At 38.9% G+C, this 26638-nt stretch overlaps 3 protein-coding genes across 5 annotated transcripts in view; all 3 read left to right on the top strand.

Moving 5' to 3' along the window:
- The window catches only part of hcls1.S (hematopoietic cell-specific Lyn substrate 1 S homeolog), a 37358-nt gene extending 31113 nt beyond the window's left edge, over nt 1-6245 (top strand). Inside the window, exons 13-17 of one of the 2 annotated variants that reach the window (XM_018250845.2) lie at nt 489-634; nt 1993-2103; nt 2176-2467; nt 3209-3280; nt 5234-6245. In XM_018250845.2, the coding sequence (XP_018106334.1) occupies nt 489-634; nt 1993-2103; nt 2176-2467; nt 3209-3280; nt 5234-5367 (755 nt within the window). In that variant the 3' untranslated portion in view covers nt 5368-6245. 2 annotated transcript variants of the gene reach the window in all.
- Nucleotides 6246-6346: 101 nt separating this feature from the next.
- LOC121401531 (regenerating islet-derived protein 4-like) lies at nt 6347-11463 on the top strand. The gene is made up of 5 exons (XM_041586638.1): nt 6347-7483; nt 9326-9423; nt 10060-10197; nt 10307-10421; nt 11343-11463. The coding sequence occupies exons 1-5, from the start codon at nt 7414-7416 to the stop codon at nt 11408-11410; spliced, it is 489 nt and encodes a 162-aa protein (XP_041442572.1). The 5' UTR covers nt 6347-7413; the 3' UTR covers nt 11411-11463.
- Nucleotides 11464-21394: 9931 nt separating this feature from the next.
- On the top strand, nt 21395-25420 carry LOC121401530 (C-type lectin 1-like). 2 transcript variants are annotated; one of them, XR_005966321.1, is made up of 3 exons: nt 21395-21640; nt 23678-23789; nt 25081-25420. XR_005966321.1 is itself a non-coding variant. In XM_041586637.1 (3 exons), exons 1-3 carry the CDS (start codon nt 23414-23416, stop codon nt 25146-25148), a joined length of 231 nt encoding a protein of 76 aa, XP_041442571.1. In that variant the 5' UTR covers nt 22002-23413; the 3' UTR covers nt 25149-25420. The 2 variants fall into 2 exon arrangements, 1 of the variants encoding a protein (XP_041442571.1); XM_041586637.1 differs by lacking the exon at nt 21395-21640 and adding an exon at nt 22002-23464.
- The last annotated feature ends 1218 nt before the right edge of the window (nt 25421-26638 follow it).

The raw sequence follows: 26638 nt of genomic DNA, 5'->3' as shown, positions 1-26638 counted from the left end.
CTTCTTAAAGCAAGCATGCTAACTTGTAGTAAACAAAAAGCTAAACATCTGCATTCATTATCAGAAAGAATTTTACTATAATTAATTAACTTACATCTGATGTGGTACAATAATTCTATAATAATAATAACTGGTAATACAGTAATGTAAATCGCCAGTGGGAAAACATAAGGATCTCTTCGGTTTCTGAAGTAGCTCAAGTTTCCTCATGAGGCAACTTCAGGCGAATACTTCAGAAAGTCAAAGAGACTCGTATGTTTTAATATGTGCCATGGTCCTAAGGAAGCCCCAGAGGCAGATACTGTAGTTGTATACCGTATACAACAAAAGAAAAACACTGCAGCACAAAGGAGCCAACACACAATAGTGATTGACTGATATGGGATAAGGCAGGGGTGGGCATAAGAAACTGGTGACAAGGGAGCCTAAGTGTTTATTCAAGTCACATTTTGCGCTGGGGCTCATTGTGTACTTTGTCTGAATTTCAGTGACAAGTGGGGCCCATAATCTTAGATCTCGCTTTGAGAACATGGCCCGAACAGCAGAAGAAGAGAATAAACAGAAAGCAGAGGAGGAGAGGGTGAGACGACAGAAGAAAGAAAAGCAAGAACAAGAGGTGCAGCGTAACAGAAAGGTATAAATGTAGCATTTATATGCAATGTGACCAGAAAGGTGTGTTATTGATAATACGGAAACCTGCAGAATGTATAAATATAAATGCACCAGTAGTGTAAAATAAAGTAAAAGGGCTCCTGTGTTATGCTCAGGGAATTATCTGTGAAATGTGTGCAATCTTATTGTGTGTGTGTGTATCCCTATGGTGCTGTGGTGCACAGATCATCCTGAAACCTAGGTCACCTAGGAGTTGGCAAGGTTTGGGCCAATAAAGTATTCCATGCACAGGCAGCAGTTGGGCCACCGGCCTCACTTTCACAGATTTAACCTGCTCTGCCAAACACTTTTTACCAGGTGATACCACCACCCATACTCCACATCCCCTGCAATGCCACTGTCCAACTGTCCACTCCCACCAGGTGATGTCACCATCCATACCCTGTCAATTTTCCCAACCTGTGCAAGTGACTGAATAACCATCTCCTGTTACGCATTGTATAATATGTACTCTCTTTATCTCCCCCCTCTCACACTCTGTATATATAAATATATATATAAAATTGTCAAGATGAAATAAATTAGTTCAATGGTGTTTCTCCTGCAGTTCTATTTAATCCATTGGGCACATAATCATTATTTAAAAGGAGGTCTTTCTATCACTCAAATTACCAAGAGGCAAATTTTAAATACCAAAAAAAGAAATATTAAAAGACATTTCTCATACGGCAAGAAAAAGTGAGAAGAAATGTTAGTAAATCTGTCCTTTAGTCATTCCCCCATAGTGATATTTAGGATAAAGCTGATTTATGACAATGATATGGAAAGCAAGCTAGAACATTTTATACATGGGTAAGAATTATGATTCACCCAAATACCCACACTAATTTCTGTGCCCTTAGTTATATGCACCGAATAGCTCCCTAAGTGAGAATTAGTAAACATTACAGAAAAGCAAAGAAGAAACATATTAGACCAGATTTATTTTGTTGAAAAAAAGTGTCCCTTAATTCAATGATTAATCAAATATTGAACTGGAAAATCTTGAAGGTTTACCTGAGGTTTGATACTTTCAGGAAAATGTTTTAATGAGTTAACGCATCAAACCTGATTTCTATCCAAATTGTTTCTCTGCTTGTCAAAGTCAAACAGCATTCTAATCTATTTGGTCATAGTGCTCAGTGCTGCTCAGCATCAGCATTAAACACTATCACGTGTCTGCTTTTTGCAGCACATAAATTATAAACATAAATCATAAACCCTTTGTAATGTTTTACCACGGGAAACAAAAATATCGAACAGCTGTAAATCAGCCCCTTGTTATAGGATTGGATATTGGGATTGGATAAATTTTCAGGATTTGAGTATATTATGTTGTAGATTCATCAGAGTGCTGAGGATGAAAATACTCAACCGGTCTCAAGTTCAGTTCCTGTGCCAATGCCACGTGTTTCTGCAAAGCCACCACCTGAACAGTTTCCTGAAAAAGAGGTAAATATTTTTCAGATGGACTTTGAATGAAAAAAAGAACCATTTATACTTATCATTGATTATCACTTTCAGGTAGAGTTGGATCCATTATATGAGGAACCACCCCCTGTGCCTCCCAAACTCCCTGATATAGAGGATGAGACAGTGCCTATTCCTCCTGAAACAAATGAGGATGATGAAGAAACATATGAAGATGTTATAATCCCAGCAAATGAAGCAGAGGAAGACTATGAAGCCATTCCAGATCTCCCACCAAGAAAATTTGAGGAAGACAATGAGGAGGATTATGAAAGTGTTCCAGATCTCCCAGCTGATGAGGCTTTGTACGAGGAGCTACCAAAAGAAGAGAGCCCTATGTTAACTGGTGAGAGACAAATTCATGAAATGTCTTACAATAGCACATTTCACAATGATGAGGAAGAGAGTGTAGTAGAAGAACGGTGTGGTTGAAATCCAAACAAAATTAAACAAATGTGGTTATAAAGTAGTTATATAGAAACAATCCTGAATCAGTACAATTATTCATAAGAATACATTGCTGCAGGTTCTTTTAGTGGCCATAAACACCATGTCAGAAAATTAAAGTAAAAAAAAAATTGTAACTTGTCCTTAACCCCAGACAACTCCCCCCCCCAACATTTCAGGCTACCATTGGCGGTCCTTAATCATAGGTTTCAGCAAAGTTATGTGGTTTTAGCTGAAAATGTTAGACATGGAAGTGTTACATATAACAGTGCCAGTGTTCCAAATCAGGGTTTTTGGCAGAGGGTAAGGGGTAGCGTGCACGATAGAAAAAGTGACAAGATGGTTATTGGGAAAAGGAAATGTATGACCATTAAATGTGGAAAAGTTAATCCTCAGATTATCATCTTCTCACATTTTCTATCATGCACACTTCCACTTCTGTTCAAAGCACCCGTCCCTATATCCATTCAAAGGGCAACTAGGAACTTGACCAGCCATGAAGAAACATTTGTGACTGGTGCTGAGGGTTAGTTTAACCACATCTCCTTCCATTAGTCTGGATTAGTAACAGAAACCTGCAGTAATGCTTTAGTTAGTAATCTGTTAATTATCAATAACATTTCTGTTCTGTTCTTTTCAGCATCATCTCAAAATGCCGGCCAGAAAGGTGGCTCAGGAATCTGTGCTGTTGCTTTGTATGATTATGAAGGAGGTGAGTTTACAAACAAAAGAAAACAGTCCTGCACAGCTATATGTGATAATCTATTTATGTATCTGAATCTTTGTTTTACCTTTAAATTGACACTTTCACCCAGAAAAACAGATTTTATTTAAACCTGAATAATATGCTAAAGCTTGACTCCCATATGTAATAAAAGGCACTAAGTTTGACCAGGAGCAGTAACCCAAAGAAACCATTAAGATGTTTTCTTTTCTTTTAATTTTTTTTTTATGTTTGAAATATTTTATTTGGTTTCCACAATAAACCATTAAAATCAATATGATAACAAATAGTATGCAGAATAAGAAGATTAATACAATGACATATTATACAGAATGTATAATTTACAATGAAGTAATATGTAAAATAAAATAGAAACGAACAAGAACTAACTGTCACTAACTAAGCCAGTGGACGCATAGAGATGTTTGCTTTTAAACAGGTCACCGGTAAATTCTACCTGCTGATTGGTTGCTATGTGTTACTGTTCCTGGGCAAACTTAGTGCCTTTTATTAAATTGCCCCCTTAGTTCATTATATTAGTACTGAAAGCATTTTTACATAATTTTTTAAATGCTATAACAATGTTTTAGGTAAATGGGAGATTTCTACCTTCTTCCAGTTATAGTCTCTTAGCTGTTTGTGTAGGCATCATAAGTAGTCTTTATCAATGATAACTGTTTAACAGGTTGAGGGGATAAGAGAATGTAAAGGATATAATTATATGTTTTGCATGTATCTCTCCTCCCCTTTCCTGTGTATCCCCATCATTAGGCTTCAATGTTGTGATAGAAGAGAACAAAAGCCTAACATATTGGTTCCATTAAGAAAAATATCTATTTTCCAATAAGAATTCCAATAAAACCTTTCTAGTGTAGCAGTCAGCTATTTGTTATGCCAAGTGGTGCCATGTAAACAGTCGGGTTACACATTTCTTTATATTGTATTTATTTTCCTTTATTTACAGTATATATCACATTTAAGACTGTACATCTTTCTCAGTGAAGCTTAGATTTACACAACACACAATAGGATCAGGTTCATAAGGATCCAATCACTAGCTTTTACTCTGAATAGCCCCACGCAGCCCCAACATTCCTAGCAGGTAGTGCCCCAGAGACATTTGTACATAGTCACTTAATCCAGAACAGAAAGATTCCTCTCACATCCAGATAACTAATAGAATAACATCTGCTGTATAGTTTGTTATTGATGGGAGCTAAGTCACAGATCTGAGATGTTGTCAGAAGTGACTATAAGTCAATATGCTTATCTTATCAGGGACGGTATGGGAAGCATGCTGGGATATAAATGCAATTTGCTGTTTTTGCCCCATGAAATAAGGCAACATTATATTTTTGCATGCTCAGTCTGAAAGCTGCTAAAGCTATTTCTGATTCACTGCCTATATTAACCCATAGCATGCTGTAAATTGTACTTTAACTAAGACAGCATTTTTAGCCAACTAAAAAGGGGAATATTAAAGGACAACTATACCCCTGTGCAAGGTAGGTCTCTATAAATTTATACTGCATGAATACTGCATGAAACAGCTGATATGTAAAACCCTGCTTCATGTTGATAAACCATTTTCATAATAATATACTTTGTAGTAGTATGTGCCAATAGATAACCCTAAATAGAAAATTGCCATTTTAAGTAGTAAGGTCCGACCCCTGGGATCCTATGATTCACTGTGCACACAAACAAACTATAAGTTAGGTCACATGAGCCAATTAACTGGTCCTTTTTTTACATTTTGCAAAAAAATATCAAACATTTGAGTTTCGTAATCTCAAATTCACGAGTTTTAGTGCAAAAAACTCAAATTTCAATGTTAGTGGATTGGCCCTTAAGTGAACATTATACACAAGAAATTAGGGAATTAGTATTTAAAGATATTACTGGTCCTTTAACTATTATTGTTTCCTTTATTATTGACAGGTGGGGATGACGAGATCTCTTTCCAACCTCAGGATTTGATCACTGAAATAGATATGCTGGATGAGGGCTGGTGGTGTGGAAACTGCGGAGGGCGTCGAGGGCTCTTCCCTGCCAATTATGTGGAACTTCAGTGACCTCCTCTGTAGACTTCCAAAGATGACATGGAATTTTTTTTGTCTTCCCAACAGTTATTACATTTTGAGCTGTCATAATCCTTCTCAATAAACATGTATTCAATGTAAACAATAATCATAATATTTCTTGCAGTTACCCTTTCCGGCATTAGGGCAGAAACAGATCTAGGTTAGTGATGTGCGGGCCGGCCCGATAACCTGGGGAACCACGGGTTGGGCCGACACATGCATAGTGTTCTCAGACCGAGCTCTTCCTGACGCCCATCCCAAAAATGACCTAAGTATGCATCACTTCCGCTTACGGCAGCATCTATTTATAGACGCACCCCTGCCTGCCCTGCCCCCTCTGTGATCTCAGAGACAGGGGAGGGTATATAAGGGGAAGCGGAGTGATGGGTTCGGGTCGGATAGACAATTTGTCGACCCACACACCACTACTATAGGTCTATCCTTTCTCATGTACCTGTATTAAGAATGTCTGCCAAATAAGCACATCTATCATAGTATGGCATGCATATTAAGCGTATTTATCTTAGCTGCCCTGCCCCATGTCACAGAGACCTTACTGCAGTGATGAGGCTAGGGTAAACTTTTGAAGTAATGTTTTTTATAGTGAATTTACAAAACTGTTGACTATTAAACATATACATATATACTGTATGTTTGGCAACTATGGGGTGGATTGTAAAATATATAAAAAATGATATCTCCCTGTACACTCTGCTGAACACTTATAAGTCCTAACATCTATTTTGGAGCAGCTGCCAAAACGTTCTCTGCCATGTATTTCTGGGCATTCTGCAAATGCCATTCATATTGCATTTCAAATAAATTCATAATTATTTTCCTCTTACAATAAATTTGAACTTCATTCTGCAGCATGATGTGTGACATTCCTCTCGGTGTATTTTAGAGAGATAAATTGCACAGATTTATGAGATGGAATACCCCAAACCAGTCACAGCATTCTTATAATACACTTTCTGCATGTTGAATTAGTAATCTGACTATGACCAGCATTCACCATTCACATATGTAGCAAAAATAAAGGTAAACGTTACCCCAGAATGAATACTTTTGATGGATATTAGGGGCCAGATTAAATTCAGTGAGAAAAAGGTTTATCATGTGACGAGATTCAATTGGAGATGCAATTCAAGGCTGAAAAACTTCTCACGGTTTATCGTCTGGAAACTCAGTTTATGTGATAAACCACTGAATTGAATCTGGCCCATGTGACCTTACATGTTCGATTTGTTTGTGTGCACTGTAAATATGATCCCAGGGGGCGGTGCTTCGTACTTAAAATGGCAATTTTCTATTTAGGATTATTGATTGGCACATACTACTAAAAGTATATAATTATGAAAAAGGTTAATCAAAATGAAGCAGGGTGAGCTATTTCATGCAATATAATATTATAGAGACCTACGTTGCTTGGGAGTATAGATTTCTTTAATATTTCCCTTTTTAACTGGATAAAATAGTTAATTAAATAGTTAAAGTACAATTTCCAGCATGGTTTGGGTTATAAGCAGTGAATTATAAGCAGTGAATCAACAACCGCTTTAGCAGCTTTCAGACTGAGCACGGAAAATATAATGTTGCCTTATTTCATGCAGAATGCATTTGATCACAGTATGTTTCCCATACCATCCATGATAAGATAAGCATATTGACTTATAGCCACTTCTGACAACATCCCTCATCGATCAGTAACTTAGCTTCCATCAATAACGAACTATACAGCAGATGTTATGCAATAAGTTGTTACCCGGATGTGAGAGGAATCTTTCTGTTCTGGATAAATTGACTATGTACATCTGTCACCTCTAAGGGCAATGTCCAGAGATGACCAAGATCTGACTCAGAAACCGCTCCCTAAATATCTGTCCACCCATAGCAGCTCTTTCCTTTAAATATTGCTATTGCAGGTTAACAGGGAAAAAGAGATCAGTGAGTTACAAGAATCAGGACAAACCAGGGACAACAACTGAGACCAGGCAGAGAGAGTTGTCATCATCAAACTATTGTAAGCAATCCACAATGACTGCTACCACAGGAGTACTTATCACTGTTATGGGATACGTCACTATCATGATGGAATTAACAGCAGGTGAGTCACTGATAGAAAACTAAGCGCTGTCTTTAATTCATTATAAATAAGTGTAATAGCACTTCTGAGGTTTGGCTTCAGGAAGAAATGGGCATAATGTTAATGAGGTCCTACATGCAGAAATATGTGCTCTGCTTCTTCTCATTTTATATACAAAATGGGTAATTACTTATGGTTCTTGTTTTACTTCCAAGTTTGTGTTGCTGCATTAGTTAAACAAACATGGCTGGATCCTGGATGTGTGTGATTGGATGGTTTCCACTCAGCAGGACTAAATCCAAATTGTTGACATTCGGGTTTGGTAGAATTATACTCCTATACTGTACTGGCAAAACAAAACAAATGTAATGCTATAGTGTATGATAAGCTTTTTATCTCAGAAGCCTAAAAAAAAAAGATGGGGAATTCTTATGTATGAGAGCTGTAAACATAACCTGGTGTAAATGTTTAATTGTAAAGTGCTTGTATACAGGGAAAGGGAACATTTGCATTAATTTAATATATGGTTTAACATGATTACCTTTACCTGTAACTGCTAAAAGATACCAGAGAGGGTTATATACAGTACATATATATGTTATGTTGTTTTTGTATGTTGATGTTAAATGTGAAATGCAGATTTCATGGTGCCTACATTTTTCAAGCCAAGGTTCATGAACTATAGTAATTTAGGTTAAAAAAGATGTGTCTACCAAGTTCAGCCTACCTTCCTAACTGTTGATCCAGAAGAAGCACAAAACTTGCATCTGAAGCCACTCCAATTCTCTCCCTTGCTGATCAGGCATCAAACCTTTCTACTATACTGTATTATCTAATGTCTCTGTTAGTACAACTGTGTCATAGTGAGAACTTCACATCTCTTACTATAAAACCAATGTTTGCACCTTCAAATGGAACCTAATGTATTCTAATAGCAATGGATGACATTGTGTCCTCTGGAAGGATCAACTTGCGAATATCGTCGCCGGAGCAAATAATCTCCCCGAATCTGCCTGTGTGCCCTGACCTTAACCCTCTACTACATCTGATAACTGAGGAGGTCACTAAAGCTGATAAAGTCCTATTGTTATTATTAAGTCACTGTGTTTTATCTATGGGAGTGGTATTGTTCAACCCAATTCCCTTACAACATATTGAGAATAGAATCTGGTGTCTTCTGCTGCAATAAAATAGAAACCTTCTGAACCCTGTGCTGCCAATGTTGTTATTAGTCCATCCACAAACCTATCTTCTCCCTGCCCAATTCAAATCTGTAGGATATAAAGCATGTATACTTAATGATATCAGACTTTAATGGCAGGTCTCTGATAGTAGCACCAATCGCCATCTAAAACCTGCTAAATTGCTGTTTTAGCCTATGGGGTCTTTCTAGAACCTATTTGGAGTCAATTGGTGGACTTTGAAAAATCAAAGTTTTTTTGGAAAAACTTCTAATCAAACTCGATCTGATGAACTATTCCTTCGATTCGGCCGAATACGGACCTATTCGATCGAAAACAGACCTATTCGACCAAAAAAAACCTTCAACTTCATTTGGGTTGGTCTTTTTGAATTCGAATTTCAAAGTTTTTTCAATTCAAAATTAGACCCTTGATAAATATGCCTCTACAAGTATAAAGAAGTGAAAGGAAAGGAGTGTTTGTTGGCTACTCTACTTAAGTCAAGGTTTATGGCTATTGCAAATCAGCCTCAGGTCACTGTTTCTTATTCTAGATGTGTTTTATTTTTGATCCCTTCTTAAGAAAATTAGGTATTTGGTTACATTTGACATGTATTGTTAGTCTTCTGACATTTCTGTTTGTGGAGTTCAGTGTTAAGGATCACACTTTCTGTTTTTCTCAGGTGCTTCTGTACGTACCTCTTGCCCCCCGGGCTGGTTCTTCTACAGGTCAGATTGCTATGCTGTAAGTAAGAATCCTGTAACCTGGGCTGATGCTGAGGTGAGTTACATCATCTGTTATCGAAACAACATTTTTATGTTTTATAAACACATATTGTAGGGTGTTAAAAAGGATGTTTAGGGGTATAGGGTATTTTGTGTTCTAATGGCAGCAGTTATATTTTACATGCTGCCATAATTCCTTCCCAGATGGCTATACTTTTGGGGAGCAGCTCTCTTTGGTTAGTTGGTTTCTCTTGGATTTCTTGAATATAATGGTTTGTATCTAGTGGAGCATTTTTTCCTGTGTTTTAATAAAAACTCTCTGCCAATATGGCAATGATATAAAGATCTACACACCCAGATGTCATCTGTCCTACTCATAATTCACTTTACCTAAATTGGTAATATTCAGCAAACATATGCACATGCATCTTAGTGAATAAAGCCCTGTCTATCAAATATTCTACATTCTCGTTCTTCAGTGTCATCTTCAATCTATTCAATCATCCCTCTCTGATTAAATTCTACCTATTCTCTTATCATTTACCTGTTTCCAGAATCAATTTTTAGGTATATAGTAGGTAATATAACCATGTAAATCAGTTTAGTGTTTTTGTAAGTTAAGCAGTCTTCTTGCTAATGTAAACTAATAACCTACACTCTTTTGTGCAAACATCTTCTCTCTACCTTGTAGTATGAATGTGGCAGTTATGGGCATGGTGCACATTTGGCATCTATAATGGACGATGCAGAAGCTGGCATTATTGGAAGTCATGTGTCTGCAAGCCAGGATAAAGAAGGGGTATGGATAGGTTTGCATGATCCAGAAAAGGTGAGTGCATTGAGACACTCAGAAGGATCACTAGGGGACTTTGCAAATGACATTATATATTTTGTGTTAGAAGGGAGATAATGCTAATAAAAGATCTACTTTTCTTTAGAATGGTCGCTGGAAGTGGACAGATGGGTCCATGTTTAATTTTCAAGCTTGGAAAGTGGGTTTGCCAGATAATGCCAATGGAAAAGAATTCTGTGTTGTTCTTATAAGTGGCTCCAGTAAGTAAGCCTTTCCATGTTTTAAAACAATAACAAAAAACCAAAAGCTCATAAACCTATTGGTGAGATTTAACAGAGATGTAAATATGATTTTTTCAAAAAGCCTCAGTTAATAGTGCTGCTCCAGCAGAATTCTGTATCGAAATCAGTTTCTCAAACGAGCAAACAGATTTTTTTTATATTTAATTTTGAAATCTGACATGTGGCTAGACATATTGTCCGTTTCCCAGCTGCCTCTAGTCATGTGACTTGTGCTCTGATAAACTTCAATCACTCTTTACTGCTGTACTGCAAGTTGGAGTGATATCACCCCCCTCCCTTTTCCCCCCAGCAGCCTAACAACAGAACATTGGGAAGGTAACCAGATAGCAGCTCCCTAACACAAGATAACAGCTGCCTGGAAGATCTAAGAACAACACTCAATAGTAAAAACCCAGGTCCCATTGTGACACATTCAGTTACATTGAGTAGGAGAAACAACAGCCTGCCAGAAAGCAGTTCCATTCTAAAGTGCTGGGTCTTTCTGAAAGCACATGACCAGGCAAAATGACCTGAGATGGCTGCCTATACACCAATATTACAACTAAAAAAAATATACTTGCTGATTCAGGAATTACATTTTACATTGCAGTGAATTATTTTCAGTGTAAACAGTGTAATTTAGAAATAATCCAGAATCAGACAGAATCCCTTTAAGTCTTTGGGATCTATATGTGTCCCTCAGCCTTGCCAGGGGCTCCATCGACCATTTCCCATTATGTAGCATAACCAATAGTTTGTCAATTACACGGAAAACACTGGACAATTAGGTCATTTTCAGACAAGAAGAAGCAAAATTTATTACAGTAGACTATTTTATTGCTGAATTTCTCAAATCTTTTAATTACAATTTTTAAACCCCTGTTATTTTTTTCTGTTTAGAGTATAAGAAGTGGAATGATGTTGGGTGTGGAGGACGTCGAAACTATGTCTGTAAATTCAAGCCATAAAGTTGTTCTATAATTGGAATTTAAACAAATAAATTATCGCTTTATTAAAACCATGTTTGCTGCTTACATGATTCTTTCACTGCACTAAAATCATTATAATTGTGAAACGATAACAGTCTGGTCCACATATATCAGTATCAATATATAATTCATCATAGCATCAAGGAAGAGGCCAGGATTATTATTTAATTGCTATGTCCCAAAGAAACTGATTTTAAGTCTTTCTAAATGCCAAAATGGCATCATTAAACTACCTGCTTCAAATACTATTAACCACATATGCCATTTCTTAAAGTTCATACCACCATTTTTTTTACCCCGTGATTGTTTTACTTCTTTCCAGTTACATCTCTTTTGGTAGGTGATTTTATAACTTGGCTACTTTTACCGAACAGAATCAATTTTGATGATAACATTTCAGTTTTTTTCAATCATGATGGATTTTCTATATTTTGGGGAATATTTTCTCATTCAAATAATTGCATTGACTGTATCAATATATCCTACCAGGCAGAGGGTTTCAGACTTTTTGGGGTTAAGCTTTGAACTGCAGCCTAACAGTTGGTGGGGATCCATCGTAGCTTATAATAATTTTATATTTTATAACCTGAAGATTCATTAATTCATAGTTGGAACAGTCAGCCTTCAACAGTTGTAGTAGTATCAGCAACATGTATATAGGTTTGAATATATATATATATATATATATATATATATAATGGAGATAACAAGAAGAGCCCGCACACACAGGACTTGAGTGAAGAAAAATTATTTTCGTTTATTCAACGTTTCGGCCCAGTCACATGAGCCGTCTTCAGGAAGTGAGGGTGTACCAATAGGCATACAGATATTTATACATTTGTAAAACAAAAGGGGCGCCAAAAATCACAAATAAAAAGGTAACAGGAAGCATGGGTGTGTAATGCTCGTGGGGATGACGTCATCTATTGTTCAGACCCGTCAGGTAAGTGTTGAGCATACATATCTTAGTGAGGTAAGGTAAATCATGCCTGTTTTCGTGCCGTGTCCTATATTATAAAAATGTGAATATAAGCAAAGTCTAAAAACAATTTAAAAACAAGTCGGGGATTATCCCCGCCACTCATAGGGCCGGCCTGCATTCTGTGAGACACAGGAGAGGAAAAACAGCTGATATCGCCACCGGTACCAGGTACGGGTAAAGACGTATAGAGAGGACGGTACCTGTGTGGTTGCGCATTCCTACAATCAATTGCCCATACGTGTCAGAGAGTCCAGTACGGTCTCTAGGAAACATTCCTTTCATTAAGCGTCTGCCCTGCCGTCAAGCGCTGCCCTTGCCGTTAGAGGCTGTGGAGGGGAGCTGTCTTTAAGCCGTAAAAGGCGGTATAGGTAGAGGTGCCTGTATGTTTAGACAGCGGACCGATTAAACGGTTCGCAAACCCAGAACACAGCTTCACGGCACCCATCTTCTACCAATAAAGGAGCATCCCCAACTTACATTCTCATCGTGCCAGGCATAGAGTATTCATAAGACGCGTAGAGAACCGGTATCTGACTCACGGTTGGGGGCGGATTGTAATGTCATTAACTCTCGGTCTATTACAGGTGCTGTCCAACGTCTCCCGAACCCTGTGTGGGGCCGTCCTATCGCACATAGTTCAACTGTATCTCACTGCTGGCGGGTATCCTGGAAAGAGAGTGGAAGGAAACAACAGAGTTATAGTATTGTTATTATGTATAAATGTATCCAGTGAATAAAGAAACATATGAATTCTAATGGCCTGTTTTGTATTAGTCATAGAGCCAAAGGGAAATTTCTCACTCCAATCCTCTAGTGGTTCGCATATCCCGAATGGCAAAAGCATATACGGTATGACACCTATATTGGGGAAAATATACAATAAGCAGGAGTTGGAGGCCACAACACAGGCCTAAATAAAGAAAAGCTAGCTGGTCATAGGGGCGATAGAGCAGAGAAAAGCCTATTTGGTTGTGGAGAGGCACATAATTAGATGTATAAGGCACCAAGCTTTGGATGTCATAATGTAGAAAGAACATTAGGAAATATATGACAATGTAAGCAGGGGGAGAAGCCCCCCTTAACAAAACAAAGAGAATTTTAGTGGTAGGCCAGAGAGCTCAAGCAAGACAGAAAGTTATCGCTCAATACACAAAGGTAGGATAGTCCAAAAAATAAGTAAAGATTCGAAATAGTATCCACAACAGTCCAAAAATAGTTCTAAAACAAAAAAATCAAAAAAACAAAAAACAACAAAAAAAAAAAAAAAAAAAAAAAAAAAAAAAATCAAAAGAAAGGGGACATAGGTAGAGTCTCGTTTAGTCCTCTGGGGGCCAGAGTATCCAATTTGTATATCCACATCGATTCCCTCTGTAGGAGTAATAAACCCCTATCACCTCCCCTCCGTGGTATCGGGACATGATCAATCATCATATGGCGGAACTGAGGAAGAGTATGCCCACACTTTAGCCAATGTTTAGGAACAGGCTGGTCAGCTTTACCACCGGCCAGGGCCAGTCGGATTGCACTTCTATGGTTATTCATTCTCTCCCTGTAGGTTGTTGTTGTTTTACCTATATAGTGTAGGCCACACGGGCACCAGGCCATGTATATAACATGGTCCGACAAACAAGATAGTCTAAAGTTAATAGAGTATTTGTGCCCGGACCTAGGATGCGTGAAGTGTGATCCTTGTAACATGCCGCTACAAGTTAAGCAGTTCTTACATCCAAAACAGCCTTTACGTAGTGGGTTGCCCAGCCAAGTTATCCCCACCTTAGGATCAGGTTGAATATCCTTGACCACCAACAAGTCACTGAGATTGCGTCCCCTTCTGTATGCTACTAGGGGCCTCTTTTTCCCAAAAAATGGTAAGTGAGTGTCCGTATTGATAATCTCCCACCTGTTTGTAACAGCAGATTTTAAGCTACTGCTCACCGTGGTCCACTGTGAGGTGAAGAACAGATCAGGTGACGATTTCTCTGTCGCTTCAGTCTGTAGCAGGTCATCCTGGGTCCATTTCTTGGCTCTCCTGAGCTGTTCATCTATCAGAGTGGGTGCATAGCCCCTAGAGAGAAACTGATCAGCCAAGTTAGTAAGTTGTTGTTCTGCATTGATGTTATCAGAATTATTCCTGATAACCCTCAGGAATTGCGAATATAGGACCCCTCGAGACATGTGTGGTGGATGGTGTGAGCTAGCGTATATCAAACTGTTTCTGTCAGTGGGTTTTTTGTATAATGTAGTACCTAACCTGTCTCCTTTCTTAAAAATGGTCAGATCTAAATAGTGGATCTCCTGTGGGTCAAATGACATGGTCAATTTGATGGGGGACCCCAAAGCATTAAGGGAATCAAGGAACTGTAGTAAATCAGTCGAGGAGCCTGTCCAAATCAGCAGGAGGTCATCTATATAGCGTTTGTAGAAAAGTATATTATTACCACCCCTGGGGAGTAGGTACTCAGTTTCATATTCTTGCATAAATAGGTTGGCAAACGAGGGTGCGACATTGGAACCCATGGCCGTCCCTGACGTTTGCAAATAGAATACATCCTGAAAAATAAAGTAATTGTGCGATAGTATCATGTCAAGTAGGAGGATCAAAAAATCAACTGGAGGAGAGCCATGGTGATGTTTCTGTAAAGCCCTCTCACAAGAGGCAACACCTTCCTTGTGGGGTATCACTGTATATAAGCTGGAAACATCCACAAAAAAAACACAACAAGCAGGCCCCCCAGAAGGGGCAGGAGCAAAACATAGTGATCAACCTGTCCAATCATACCCTCACGAAAGGAGAGTCCAGTTTATTGAACTACGGACTTAATTTTGTGCCTACTAATGCCTCCGAACCATTTGAGGTATACAAAGACATTCATAGGTTCAAAAGACTATTAAAATTGAAGGATCACTTCAAAGGGATGCCTCAGGTTGAGAAACCCCTATTTACAAAAAAAAGCACATTCGAGCCCACGAATACCGCCCACACTATTTCTACTTTTACACAGCTTCTGACCAGGGATTCAGCAAAAATACACCAGATGGACAAGAAAGGGCACTCGAACTTAACTAAAACTGAGAAAGAAGCCATCTCGACCCTGAAGGCTGATAATAGTATTGTGATAAGACAAGCTGACAAGGGGGGGGCGATAGTCCTTTTGGATAAAACATACTACATCCAAGAAATTTCTAACCAGTTAAGTGACCACACTACTTACCACAGACTATCAAAAGACCCTACAACTATGTATAAACAAAAACTGGATGAGGTGGTGTCGATGGGTATCACTGCAGGATGGGTGACTAAAGACACTGGACAATTCCTAACAACGGACTTCCCTAAAATCCCGTTTATTTACACCTTACCCAAGGTCCATAAATCCATGGTAGCTCCCCCAGGCCGCCCGATTATCTCTGCCATTGGGTCCTTGTTTCAGCCTGTAGCTAAATATCTAGATCATTTTTTGCAACCAGTGGTCCAGAAAATGGAATCATATATTAAGGATACTAAACACTTATTAAGCCTGTTGAAAGGTGTACAACTACCTGAAGACGTTTTGCTGGTAACAATGGATGTTTCCAGCTTATATACAGTGATACCCCACAAGGAAGGTGTTGCCTCTTGTGAGAGGGCTTTACAGAAACATCACCATGGCTCTCCTCCAGTTGATTTTTTGATCCTCCTACTTGACATGATACTATCGCACAATTACTTTATTTTTCAGGATGTATTCTATTTGCAAACGTCAGGGACGGCCATGGGTTCCAATGTCGCACCCTCGTTTGCCAACCTATTTATGCAAGAATATGAAACTGAGTACCTACTCCCCAGGGGTGGTAATAATATACTTTTCTACAAACGCTATATAGATGACCTCCTGCTGATTTGGACAGGCTCCTCGACTGATTTACTACAGTTCCTTGATTCCCTTAATGCTTTGGGGTCCCCCATCAAATTGACCATGTCATTTGACCCACAGGAGATCCACTATTTAGATCTGACCATTTTTAAGAAAAGAGACAGGTTAGGTACTACATTATACAAAAAACCCACTGACAGAAACAGTTTGATATACGCTAGCTCACACCATCCACCACACATGTCTCGAGGGGTCCTATATTCGCAATTCCTGAGGGTTATCAGGAATAATTCTGATAACATCAATGCAGAACAACAACTTACTAACTTGGCTGATCAGTTTCTCTCTAGGGGCTATGCACCCACTCTGATAGATGAACAGCTCAGGAGAGCCAAGAAATGGACCCAGGATGACCTGCTACAGACTGAAGCGACAGAGAAATCGTCACCTGATCTGTTCTTCACCTCACAGTGGACCACGGTGAGCAGTAGCTTAAAATCTGCTGTTACAAACAGGTGGGAGATTATCAATACGGACACTCACTTACCATTTTTTGGGAAAAAGAGGCCCCTAGTAGCATACAGAAGGGGACGCAATCTCAGTGACTTGTTGGTGGTCAAGGATATTCAACCTGATCCTAAGGTGGGGATAACTTGGCTGGGCAACCCACTACGTAAAGGCTGTTTTGGATGTAAGAACTGCTTAACTTGTAGCGGCATGTTACAAGGATCACACTTCACGCATCCTAGGTCCGGGCACAAATACTCTATTAACTTTAGACTATCTTGTTTGTCGGACCATGTTATATACATGGCCTGGTGCCCGTGTGGCCTACACTATATAGGTAAAACAACAACAACCTACAGGGAGAGAATGAATAACCATAGAAGTGCAATCCGACTGGCCCTGGCCGGTGGTAAAGCTGACCAGCCTGTTCCTAAACATTGGCTAAAGTGTGGGCATACTCTTCCTCAGTTCCGCCATATGATGATTGATCATGTCCCGATACCACGGAGGGGAGGTGATAGGGGTTTATTACTCCTACAGAGGGAATCGATGTGGATATACAAATTGGATACTCTGGCCCCCAGAGGACTAAACGAGACTCTACCTATGTCCCCTTTCTTTTGATTTTTTGATTTTTTTTTTTTTTTTTTTTTGTTGTTTTTTTTTTTTGATTTTTTTGTTTTAGAACTATTTTTGGACTGTTGTGGATACTATTTCGAATCTTTACTTATTTTTTGGACTATCCTACCTTTGTGTATTGAGCGATAACTTTCTGTCTTGCTTGAGCTCTCTGGCCTACCACTAAAATTCTCTTTGTTTTGTTAAGGGGGGCTTCTCCCCCTGCTTACATTGTCATATATTTCCTAATGTTCTTTCTACATTATGACATCCAAAGCTTGGTGCCTTATACATCTAATTATGTGCCTCTCCACAACCAAATAGGCTTTTCTCTGCTCTATCGCCCCTATGACCAGCTAGCTTTTCTTTATTTAGGCCTGTGTTGTGGCCTCCAACTCCTGCTTATTGTATATTTTCCCCAATATAGGTGTCATACCGTATATGCTTTTGCCATTCGGGATATGCGAACCACTAGAGGATTGGAGTGAGAAATTTCCCTTTGGCTCTATGACTAATACAAAACAGGCCATTAGAATTCATATGTTTCTTTATTCACTGGATACATTTATACATAATAACAATACTATAACTCTGTTGTTTCCTTCCACTCTCTTTCCAGGATACCCGCCAGCAGTGAGATACAGTTGAACTATGTGCGATAGGACGGCCCCACACAGGGTTCGGGAGACGTTGGACAGCACCTGTAATAGACCGAGAGTTAATGACATTACAATCCGCCCCCAACCGTGAGTCAGATACCGGTTCTCTACGCGTCTTATGAATACCCTATGCCTGGCACGATGAGAATGTAAGTTGGGGATGCTCCTTTATTGGTAGAAGATGGGTGCCGTGAAGCTGTGTTCTGGGTTTGCGAACCGTTTAATCGGTCCGCTGTCTAAACATACAGGCACCTCTACCTATACCGCCTTTTACGGCTTAAAGACAGCTCCCCTCCACAGCCTCTAACGGCAAGGGCAGCGCTTGACGGCAGGGCAGACGCTTAATGAAAGGAATGTTTCCTAGAGACCGTACTGGACTCTCTGACACGTATGGGCAATTGATTGTAGGAATGCGCAACCACACAGGTACCGTCCTCTCTATACGTCTTTACCCGTACCTGGTACCGGTGGCGATATCAGCTGTTTTTCCTCTCCTGTGTCTCACAGAATGCAGGCCGGCCCTATGAGTGGCGGGGATAATCCCCGACTTGTTTTTAAATTGTTTTTAGACTTTGCTTATATTCACATTTTTATAATATAGGACACGGCACGAAAACAGGCATGATTTACCTTACCTCACTAAGATATGTATGCTCAACACTTACCTGACGGGTCTGAACAATAGATGACGTCATCCCCACGAGCATTACACACCCATGCTTCCTGTTACCTTTTATTTGTGATTTTTGGCGCCCCTTTTTGTTTTACAAATGTATAAATATCTGTATGCCTATTGGTACACCCTCACTTCCTGAAGACGGCTCATGTGACTGGGCCGAAACGTTGAATAAACGAAAATAATTTTTCTTCACTCAAGTCCTGTGTGTGCGGGCTCTTCTTGTTATCTCCATTTTATGTTTAATTGCTCCAGCACCTAGGCATCCATTTTGTGCTCTGTGTGCACCGACCCCTTTGGTTGTTATATATATATATATATATATATATATATATATATATATATATATATATATATATATACCAATGTTTTATAGACTAGCACTCCCTTTGATGTAAAACAAATAATCTTTTATTGCATCATTATCCAACGTTTCGGTCCCTGTTGGGACCTTTTTCGAAAAAGGTCCCAACAGGGACCGAAACGTTGGATAATGATGCAATAAAAGATTATTTGTTTTACATCAAAGGGAGTGCTGGTCTATAAAACATTGGTGTATACAAGATTTACCGTGCACCCTTGCCTTCATTAAGATTGATTTCGGAGTGCGGATACTCATCTGGAAGATATATATATATATATATATATATATATATATATATATATATATATATATATATATATATATATATATATATACATACATACAAGTTTGGTGGTTGCCGGCACTCTCGATAAGGTTGTTGAATTTGCCTGGATGCAGAGCCAATGAATTATCCAAAACTACTGCAAGAAGGTCTGCACTCATACAGTTGGAGCAGTCTGCACTCATACGGTGGTAGCACACCAAAAGACCAAATGGTTGGTGCCCTCTGCAGGGAAATCCCTCATCACTCATATGTGAAAAATTGAAGTCATGTTAAAACATACCCTTAAATCCATATGCCTCATCCTCCCCTGTGGATAGTACAACAACCCCCCAACACATGATTAAACACCTTAGCGGCCCTTAACAACAATTTCCAAATGCTAACAAACCCCATGTAACAGGCTTACATCCCACAGGTAGCGTAGGGCAAGCAAAGAATAGCATACCCAAACAGCACTGGGCAAGCAGAGAATGGCACACACAAGCAGCACTGAGTAAGCAGAGAATGGTACACACAAGCAGCACTGAATAAGCAGAGAATGGCACACACAAGCAGCACTGGGCAAGCAGAGAATGGCACACACAAGCAGCACTAGGCAAGCAGAGAATGGCACACACAAGCAGCACTGGGCAAGCAGAGAATGGCACACACAAGCAGCACTGGGCAAGCAGAGAATGGCACACACAAGCAGCACTAGGCAAGCAGAGAATGGCACACACAAGCAGCACTGGGCAAGCAGAGAATGGCACACACAGGGAGGGAAGGCAGAACAGAGCAGGAGACAGGGAAAGCTATCATTCTAACATGCACTACATACAGTGAAGTAAATTAAATGTTTTTAGCTTTCAAAGGATATCTTAAAACACATTTATTTAAGAGTGGTATTTATGAAAACTTGAATGTATGTAAATTTTTTTATTAAAAGAAAGTCAACCCAACGCTGATCGACGAATTTAACTCATTTATAAAAAAATGATCTTGGATAGAGGAGTTAAGCTGGCCATAGACGCAAAGATCCGATCGTACGAATCGTGGATTCGTACGATTTTCAGACCATGTGTGGAGAGTCGCGACATTTTTCGTCCGTCGGAGATCGGTTGTTAGGTCGATCGGACAGGTAAGAAAATTTCTGTCGCCTGCCGATAATATCTCTGCGTGTATTGCCGATCGTATGATTTTCAGAGGGAGACTGTCACTAGTGTTGTCAGACATAAGTATCGTACGATTGCTTTCAGGGGCAGAACATCGGCTGATCTGTTCTATTTGATCGGAATGGTAAAGACTTTGATCTGAATGGTTAGTGGAGGGTCGGGAGATGGGAAAGTCCGATCGTACGTTGATTCGTACGATCGGATCTTTGCGTCTATGGCCAGCTTAGAGCTGCAGTCAATGCCGAACAGTGAAAATGAAAAATGAGCTTGGAAAAGTCTCTACAAAATTCCGCAAAACTTTGAATAGTATGAATTTTTTCGAGTTTGATCCCTGGACACCTGACTTTTTTGAATTATCACATGAAAACCAGTGCAGATCATGATGTCTTCAAATTGTAAAAGGGAGATCTGCTATTGACTTCTTCAAGACTTGGACAGGTTTTAGCTGGATTATTTTTGGATTCTGATTTTTAGCAGCTTTAGGGTATAATAAATCTCTAAAAATTCATGTTTTTTTCTATACAAAAAGTTTTCCCCTTAAAAAACATAACCATAAAAAATTAAGGTTTAATAAATAGGCGCTTTTAGAGAAGCTTACCCTTGCTTAGTTTAGCATAACGTGTGGCTCAGAGCATTTAATGAATAATTAGATCTTCAGTGAAGTTCATTTTGCCTTTACTGCATTCAGAGAATGTACTGTATTACTTAATAATCATATTAGTAGGACAAAGGTCACTTTATCATATGCAAATGAATCCCACTAAAGTCAATAGGAGTCAATATACCTACGTTGCACATTATCTGTGCTGCTTTGTTTATCCTGATTAAAGTCCAAATGACAGTGACCAATCTGCTCTCAAAAAGCACAATGAAGTGCATGTTTATGCAAGTGGTCAGCAAATTTCCATGCCATATACTTGCCTGGGTGTGGGGGCTACACCCACTGATAACATAAACTAAGTATAAAACATAATTAGGATTTATGCTCACCATCTGTCAAACTGTCCCCTCCCTTTTGGGCTGTAAAAAAGTTTGTATGAGGGTCTCTTATAAAACCTTGGGCATGTGTGTCTGTAACCACACACTGGGAAATAAACATACAGTAGCAGCAGGTAAGAGCTAGTGATGGCCGAATCTGTCGCCAAAAATTCACGAATTGCATTAAAGTCAATGGGCATCCGAATAATTTTGATGGACGACAATTTGAATGCGCGGGGCAATTTTGGCACTTTTTTTGTAGCAGTGAATTCTCCACAGTGAATTTTCGTGAAGACAAATGAAACACATATTCCTGAAAGGAGGAGTTCATTAGGAATTCTGTTATTCTTGTAGGTATATTTTCTTTACTGCTTCATTGCTTCACTTCTGTGGTAGTGTCTTTTTTTGCTTCATATTGTGTGAAGTTTAATTCAATAGTACTTTAACCTATCTATTATACATGTTCATAATAATACTTTCTTGTTTCATCATCTTCACCTCCTCCTCAGTCCTCTTGAGCTGTGTGATTCTCAGAGTGTCATTGTCTGACGGTGAGTATGGAAGGGAAGGAGGCAGATCAGGAGGGCAGAATGTTATTCAAGGGTCTAAAAGGTGATTTGCCCTTAATGTGTGGGGATCGGGCCTGTTGCAGCATATCCACAGAATGGGGACAGGGACAAATGACCTGGTGATTCCTGTGTCAAGGCTTCAACTACCCAGACTGATTTTGCTTTATAGTATAAAGACAAAACATTGCATACAGGTTCCTATGATGTAGCAGTTTTTAGAATAGCCTAAAACAACCTGAACAACCAGATGGTCATTTATATTGCAAATTTGAGATTAACAGCACAAAAGGAGCCATTATTCGAAACAAAATACAAATAGACTAAAAAATAAAGATCATTTGCAAATTGTGTTTTAAGGTTACATAGGTAATCCGCAGTACCAATCAACTGTATTCTCACAGGATTCATTGTTTAAAACAGGAGCAAATTATACTAGAATTTGCTTTTCGTGGACAGTAATACGTGACTACCAACTAAAGCCAAGTTACAATGAAAAATTCATAAATGATTGATGATTCTGTTCTGCACACTTTATTGCTTTGTATGTTGTGTTGTTTTGTATTTTGTATTGCTTTGTAATGCGACTGGTAGATTGGTCAAATGGTGGGGGTGTAGTTTGTGGAAAGTAAAAATGACAAAGATTTATTTGGATTTGAGATTGGTCACCAGGGCACATACAAGAATGTATTCCAAATGCTGAAGGGTGGCTTTGGGGACCACAGTTTTATTCTAAACTTTTCAGTCCAATCAGACTATGTAACGTCTTACTGTAGCGGACCCGAAGCTTATATTCTTGACCAGTAGGAAACATACAGCATATACACATAAGTATAAACTCTCCATGCTTTGGAATGTGAATATTAAACAGTCATGCTTAACAAACATCTGTATATCTCACAGCTGCCCCACTTTCAATATAAAATAAGTGTCAGTGGAGGTTCTGTAGTCACAAAGTGTAAAGCCACTTTAAATTAAATATGATAATATATCCCCTGAGCAGTACAATCAGATCACTAACTAAGCAGGCACATGCAACAGTCTATTGGGCACGAATATGCAGGTTTTACCATTTAGATTTAATCAGATTACAGTTAGATGGCTCAAATGTAACATTTTGGCTCCACTTATACAACTATTTGAGAGTTCGTTAGAAAGCTGCCATATCAGCCAAACAAATCTGATCATGCATGACAAGAATTTGAGGACATTGTATGAGCAATTCTCTGGTTCACTAATATCAATCTTATCTCATCTATTAGTTTAAATGTGTCAGTTATGGATATGGTGCACATTTGGCCTCCATCTTCGATAATTCTGAAGCTGACATAATTGCAAGCCATGTGTTTGCTTATCCAGCCAATGGGGATGTCTGGATATGTCTCTGAACAGGTAAGAACTTACTGGTTGAAGCATGGATGCTCTCACAGTTTAATCTCCTGCAGAATGCATCACATCCTTGAAAATGATTCTTGTTAATGGCAGGAGCTTAACCTCCTTTGTTTTATGTTAAATGTGGCTTCGCAATCAGGATAGACATTGAATAATACATTTGTGCAATAAGCTTTCAACCTCATTTACAGTTGATTTTATTTTTCCTTTTAGAACCTTAGATGGAAGTGGAATTATGGCTCAATGTATAATTACAGAAATTGGAAAAACGGAGAGCCAAATAATATCAATAATGAATATTGTGGAGAGCTGGCAGTAGAAACCAGTAAGTGTTCGGCTCAACCTCATTTCCAGCATGGGTTCTACTTGAAGTTTAGTGATGCTGCTTCAGAGACGCTCCAGATGTGTTTGAAAGGAATTTGGAGGTGCTCTTGTTTCAAGTCATACACGCATTTTGGGCAACAATTTACCTTGCAAAAAGTATTTATAAAAGATATATTTCAGGTCACATATGCTTTATTAATTTATCTAGGGGACAATTTATAATTCATATTGTTTTTGGAGTTGCACTGAAGCTCCTTAATTTAAGCAATCGTTTAAAGGAGGACTAAACCCCCCACCACGTTAAGTCCCCACTGGCCCCCTCCGTTGGCCCCCTCCCTGCCTCCCCTCTGCACAGTCTAACCCTAGAGTTCTGTCCCCTCTTGAAATACTGACCACACATGCAGAGTGAGTGCAGCAGAGCTCACAGACGCCATCTTCTTCTCTTCGGTAATCTTCGTGAAGATAGAGGCATAATGGCGCATTCGCAGTTGGAGCAATATTCTGGTTTCTGACAACTGCGCATGCGATGAAAGAGACAAAAATTGCAGAAGGGGAGGAAGAAGACAGGAAGATTACCGAAGAGAAGAAGCTGGCGCCCATGAGCTCACTCTGCATGTGCGGTCACTATTTAAAGAGGGGACAGAATCCTGGGGAAAGACTGTGCAGGGGGGAGACAGGGAGGGGGGCCAATGAGGGGGACCAGTGGGGACTTAACATTGTGAGGGGTTTAATTCTCCTTTAAGAAAGGGAAATTATTTTAATTGGGGATTCAGATGGGTGTTAAAGCTCATTGCTGAAAAGTGATGTGAAATAGGAAACTCCTTCTGGATTCCTAGTTTTTTTTTTTTTTTTTTGTAACTTATTTTTTATTGATTTTCAGAAGAAAAATAAAATAAAAAATTACAGACATTTCCAATCGTACTAGTTATTTATGTTTGCGTAGGATTGCACAATACCAGCTTAATCTTTAATTAATCTGTCCTTAAGACTCCTGTGAAGAAAACCTGAAAAATGCAGTGCTAGGGGGAGTTAAAACATGTTCAGAAACAACCACTATAGAACAGTAATGTCCAATCAGACATCTTGCTATTTGCCTGGAAAGTTTATTATTAGTCCCTCAGTTATCACAAGATTGCCTAGGGGATTGGCCTACGACATAGGATACATTTGAGAACATTGTTTGGAGGGGTCAGTTCTGTAATGAAAACATTTCATACTCTCACTAAATTTCAGCTCAGTGGCTGGTTTCATACATTCTTCTCTTCAATAATCCCCTTTCTTTGTCTCTTCAGAATTCATCAGCTGGAATGATGCCCCATGTTGCACACAAAACCACTTTATGTGTAAATTTAAAACATAAGGACCTTTCCACCAAGACAACACTAGGATGTGGAGCCTAATGCTGAATACATTTTTTGTCATACAGTAATGATGTCTGCTAATTATTAAGAAGAAAGTCAAGTGAGCTGTTCAGTATTGTGGAATAAGATGAGGTGCATGATGAACCAATTCTTATGACGTTACAGCTGTCTGCTCTCCTCTAATGTAGGATATCCCTATCTTAAAGGGATTCTGTCATGATTTTTATGATGTATTTTTTATTTCTAAATTACACTGTTTATAATGTAAATAATTCACTCTACAATATAAAATTTTATTCCTAATCCAACAAGTGTATTTTTTGTTGTTGTAATATTGTTGTGTAGGCAGCCACCTCGGGTAATTTTGCCTGGTCATGTGAAAATGTATTTCAGTGCAGAATTCTGCTGGAGAAGCACTATTAACTGATGCATTTTGAAAAAAATATTTTTCCCATGACAGTGTCCCTTTAAGCACTTCATCCACTCCCTGCTGAAGTGTTGCCTCTGGAAACCATTCTGGAGGCACATAACTATATTAACAAGGTTATTAATAAAAGGTGCAAAGTTTGCTACAGGTCCTGTCCTCTATAGCAACCAATCAAGAAGTAACATTTACCGGTCACTTGTTTAAAAGCAAACATCTCATTAGTTGCTATGGGTTACTGCACCTAGGCAAACTTACTGCATTGTATTATGCAGTGTACAAATGCTCAACTTGCACTGAACTGGGAGCAATGGAAGCAGGTCCACTGATGCCACTATAGGAGCAACTCATTCAGTCTGAGCATGCCAGTTATAGATATAGAAGGTAATTCATGAAATCCTCTGATGCAAATGCTAGAGCACTAAGGGACACCAAATTGCAACAATTAGTTCTCTAAATAAATAAAATAAATACATGTTGCAAGCCCCAATTGTGTGTATCAATTGCTACTCCATGTGGAGGAAAGTGGGACTGCCTTCACATAGGGGCAGATTTATCAAGGGTCGAATTTCAAGGGTTAAAAAAACACTCGAACTCAACCCCGTGAAGTAAAATCCTTCTAATTCGAATATCGAATTAGAAGGATTTTAACGCAAAAGGTTAGATCGAACGATCAAATAAAAATCGTTCGATCGAACAATAAAATTGTTCAAATCGAACGATTTTAAGCGATCGATCGAATGATTTTTATTCGATCATAAAAAGTGCCCAAAACCTACAATGTCCCCATAGGCTGACATTCAATTTGGTAGCTTTTATTTGGCGAAATATTGAGTTGAAGGTTTTTCTAAAGACAGTACTTTAATTATCGAATGGTCGAACGATTTCTACTTCGAATCGTTCAGATCATACGATTCGATCGAATTATATTGAATTTGACCAATTCGATGGTCGAAGTACCCAAAAAATTACTTCGAAATTCTAATATTTTTGGATTCAAACTATTCACTGGAGCTTAGTAAATCTGCCCCATAATTTCTGAACAGAGAAATCCAAGAAACCACC

This window comes from Xenopus laevis, chromosome 3L, assembly GCF_017654675.1.
Source record: "Xenopus laevis strain J_2021 chromosome 3L, Xenopus_laevis_v10.1, whole genome shotgun sequence".
NCBI classification, from domain to species: Eukaryota; Metazoa; Chordata; class Amphibia; order Anura; family Pipidae; genus Xenopus; species Xenopus laevis.
This window is presented reverse-complemented; position numbering and strand designations above follow the sequence as displayed.

Excerpts from the sequence above, each read along its gene's own strand:
- LOC121401531 (XM_041586638.1), top strand. The coding sequence starts at position 7,414 with ATGACTGCTACCACAGGAGTACTTATCACTGTTATGGGATACGTCACT. Across the intron at positions 7,484-9,325 it reads CATGATGGAATTAACAGCAG|GTGCTTCTGTACGTACCTCT; the intron begins GTGAGTCACTGA and ends TGTTTTTCTCAG. Across the intron at positions 9,424-10,059 it reads TAACCTGGGCTGATGCTGAG|TATGAATGTGGCAGTTATGG; the intron begins GTGAGTTACATC and ends TCTACCTTGTAG.
- LOC121401530 (XM_041586637.1), top strand. The coding sequence starts at position 23,414 with ATGTGTTTGCTTATCCAGCCAATGGGGATGTCTGGATATGTCTCTGAA. Across the intron at positions 23,465-23,677 it reads CTGGATATGTCTCTGAACAG|AACCTTAGATGGAAGTGGAA; the intron begins GTAAGAACTTAC and ends TTTTCCTTTTAG. Across the intron at positions 23,790-25,080 it reads AGAGCTGGCAGTAGAAACCA|AATTCATCAGCTGGAATGAT; the intron begins GTAAGTGTTCGG and ends TTGTCTCTTCAG.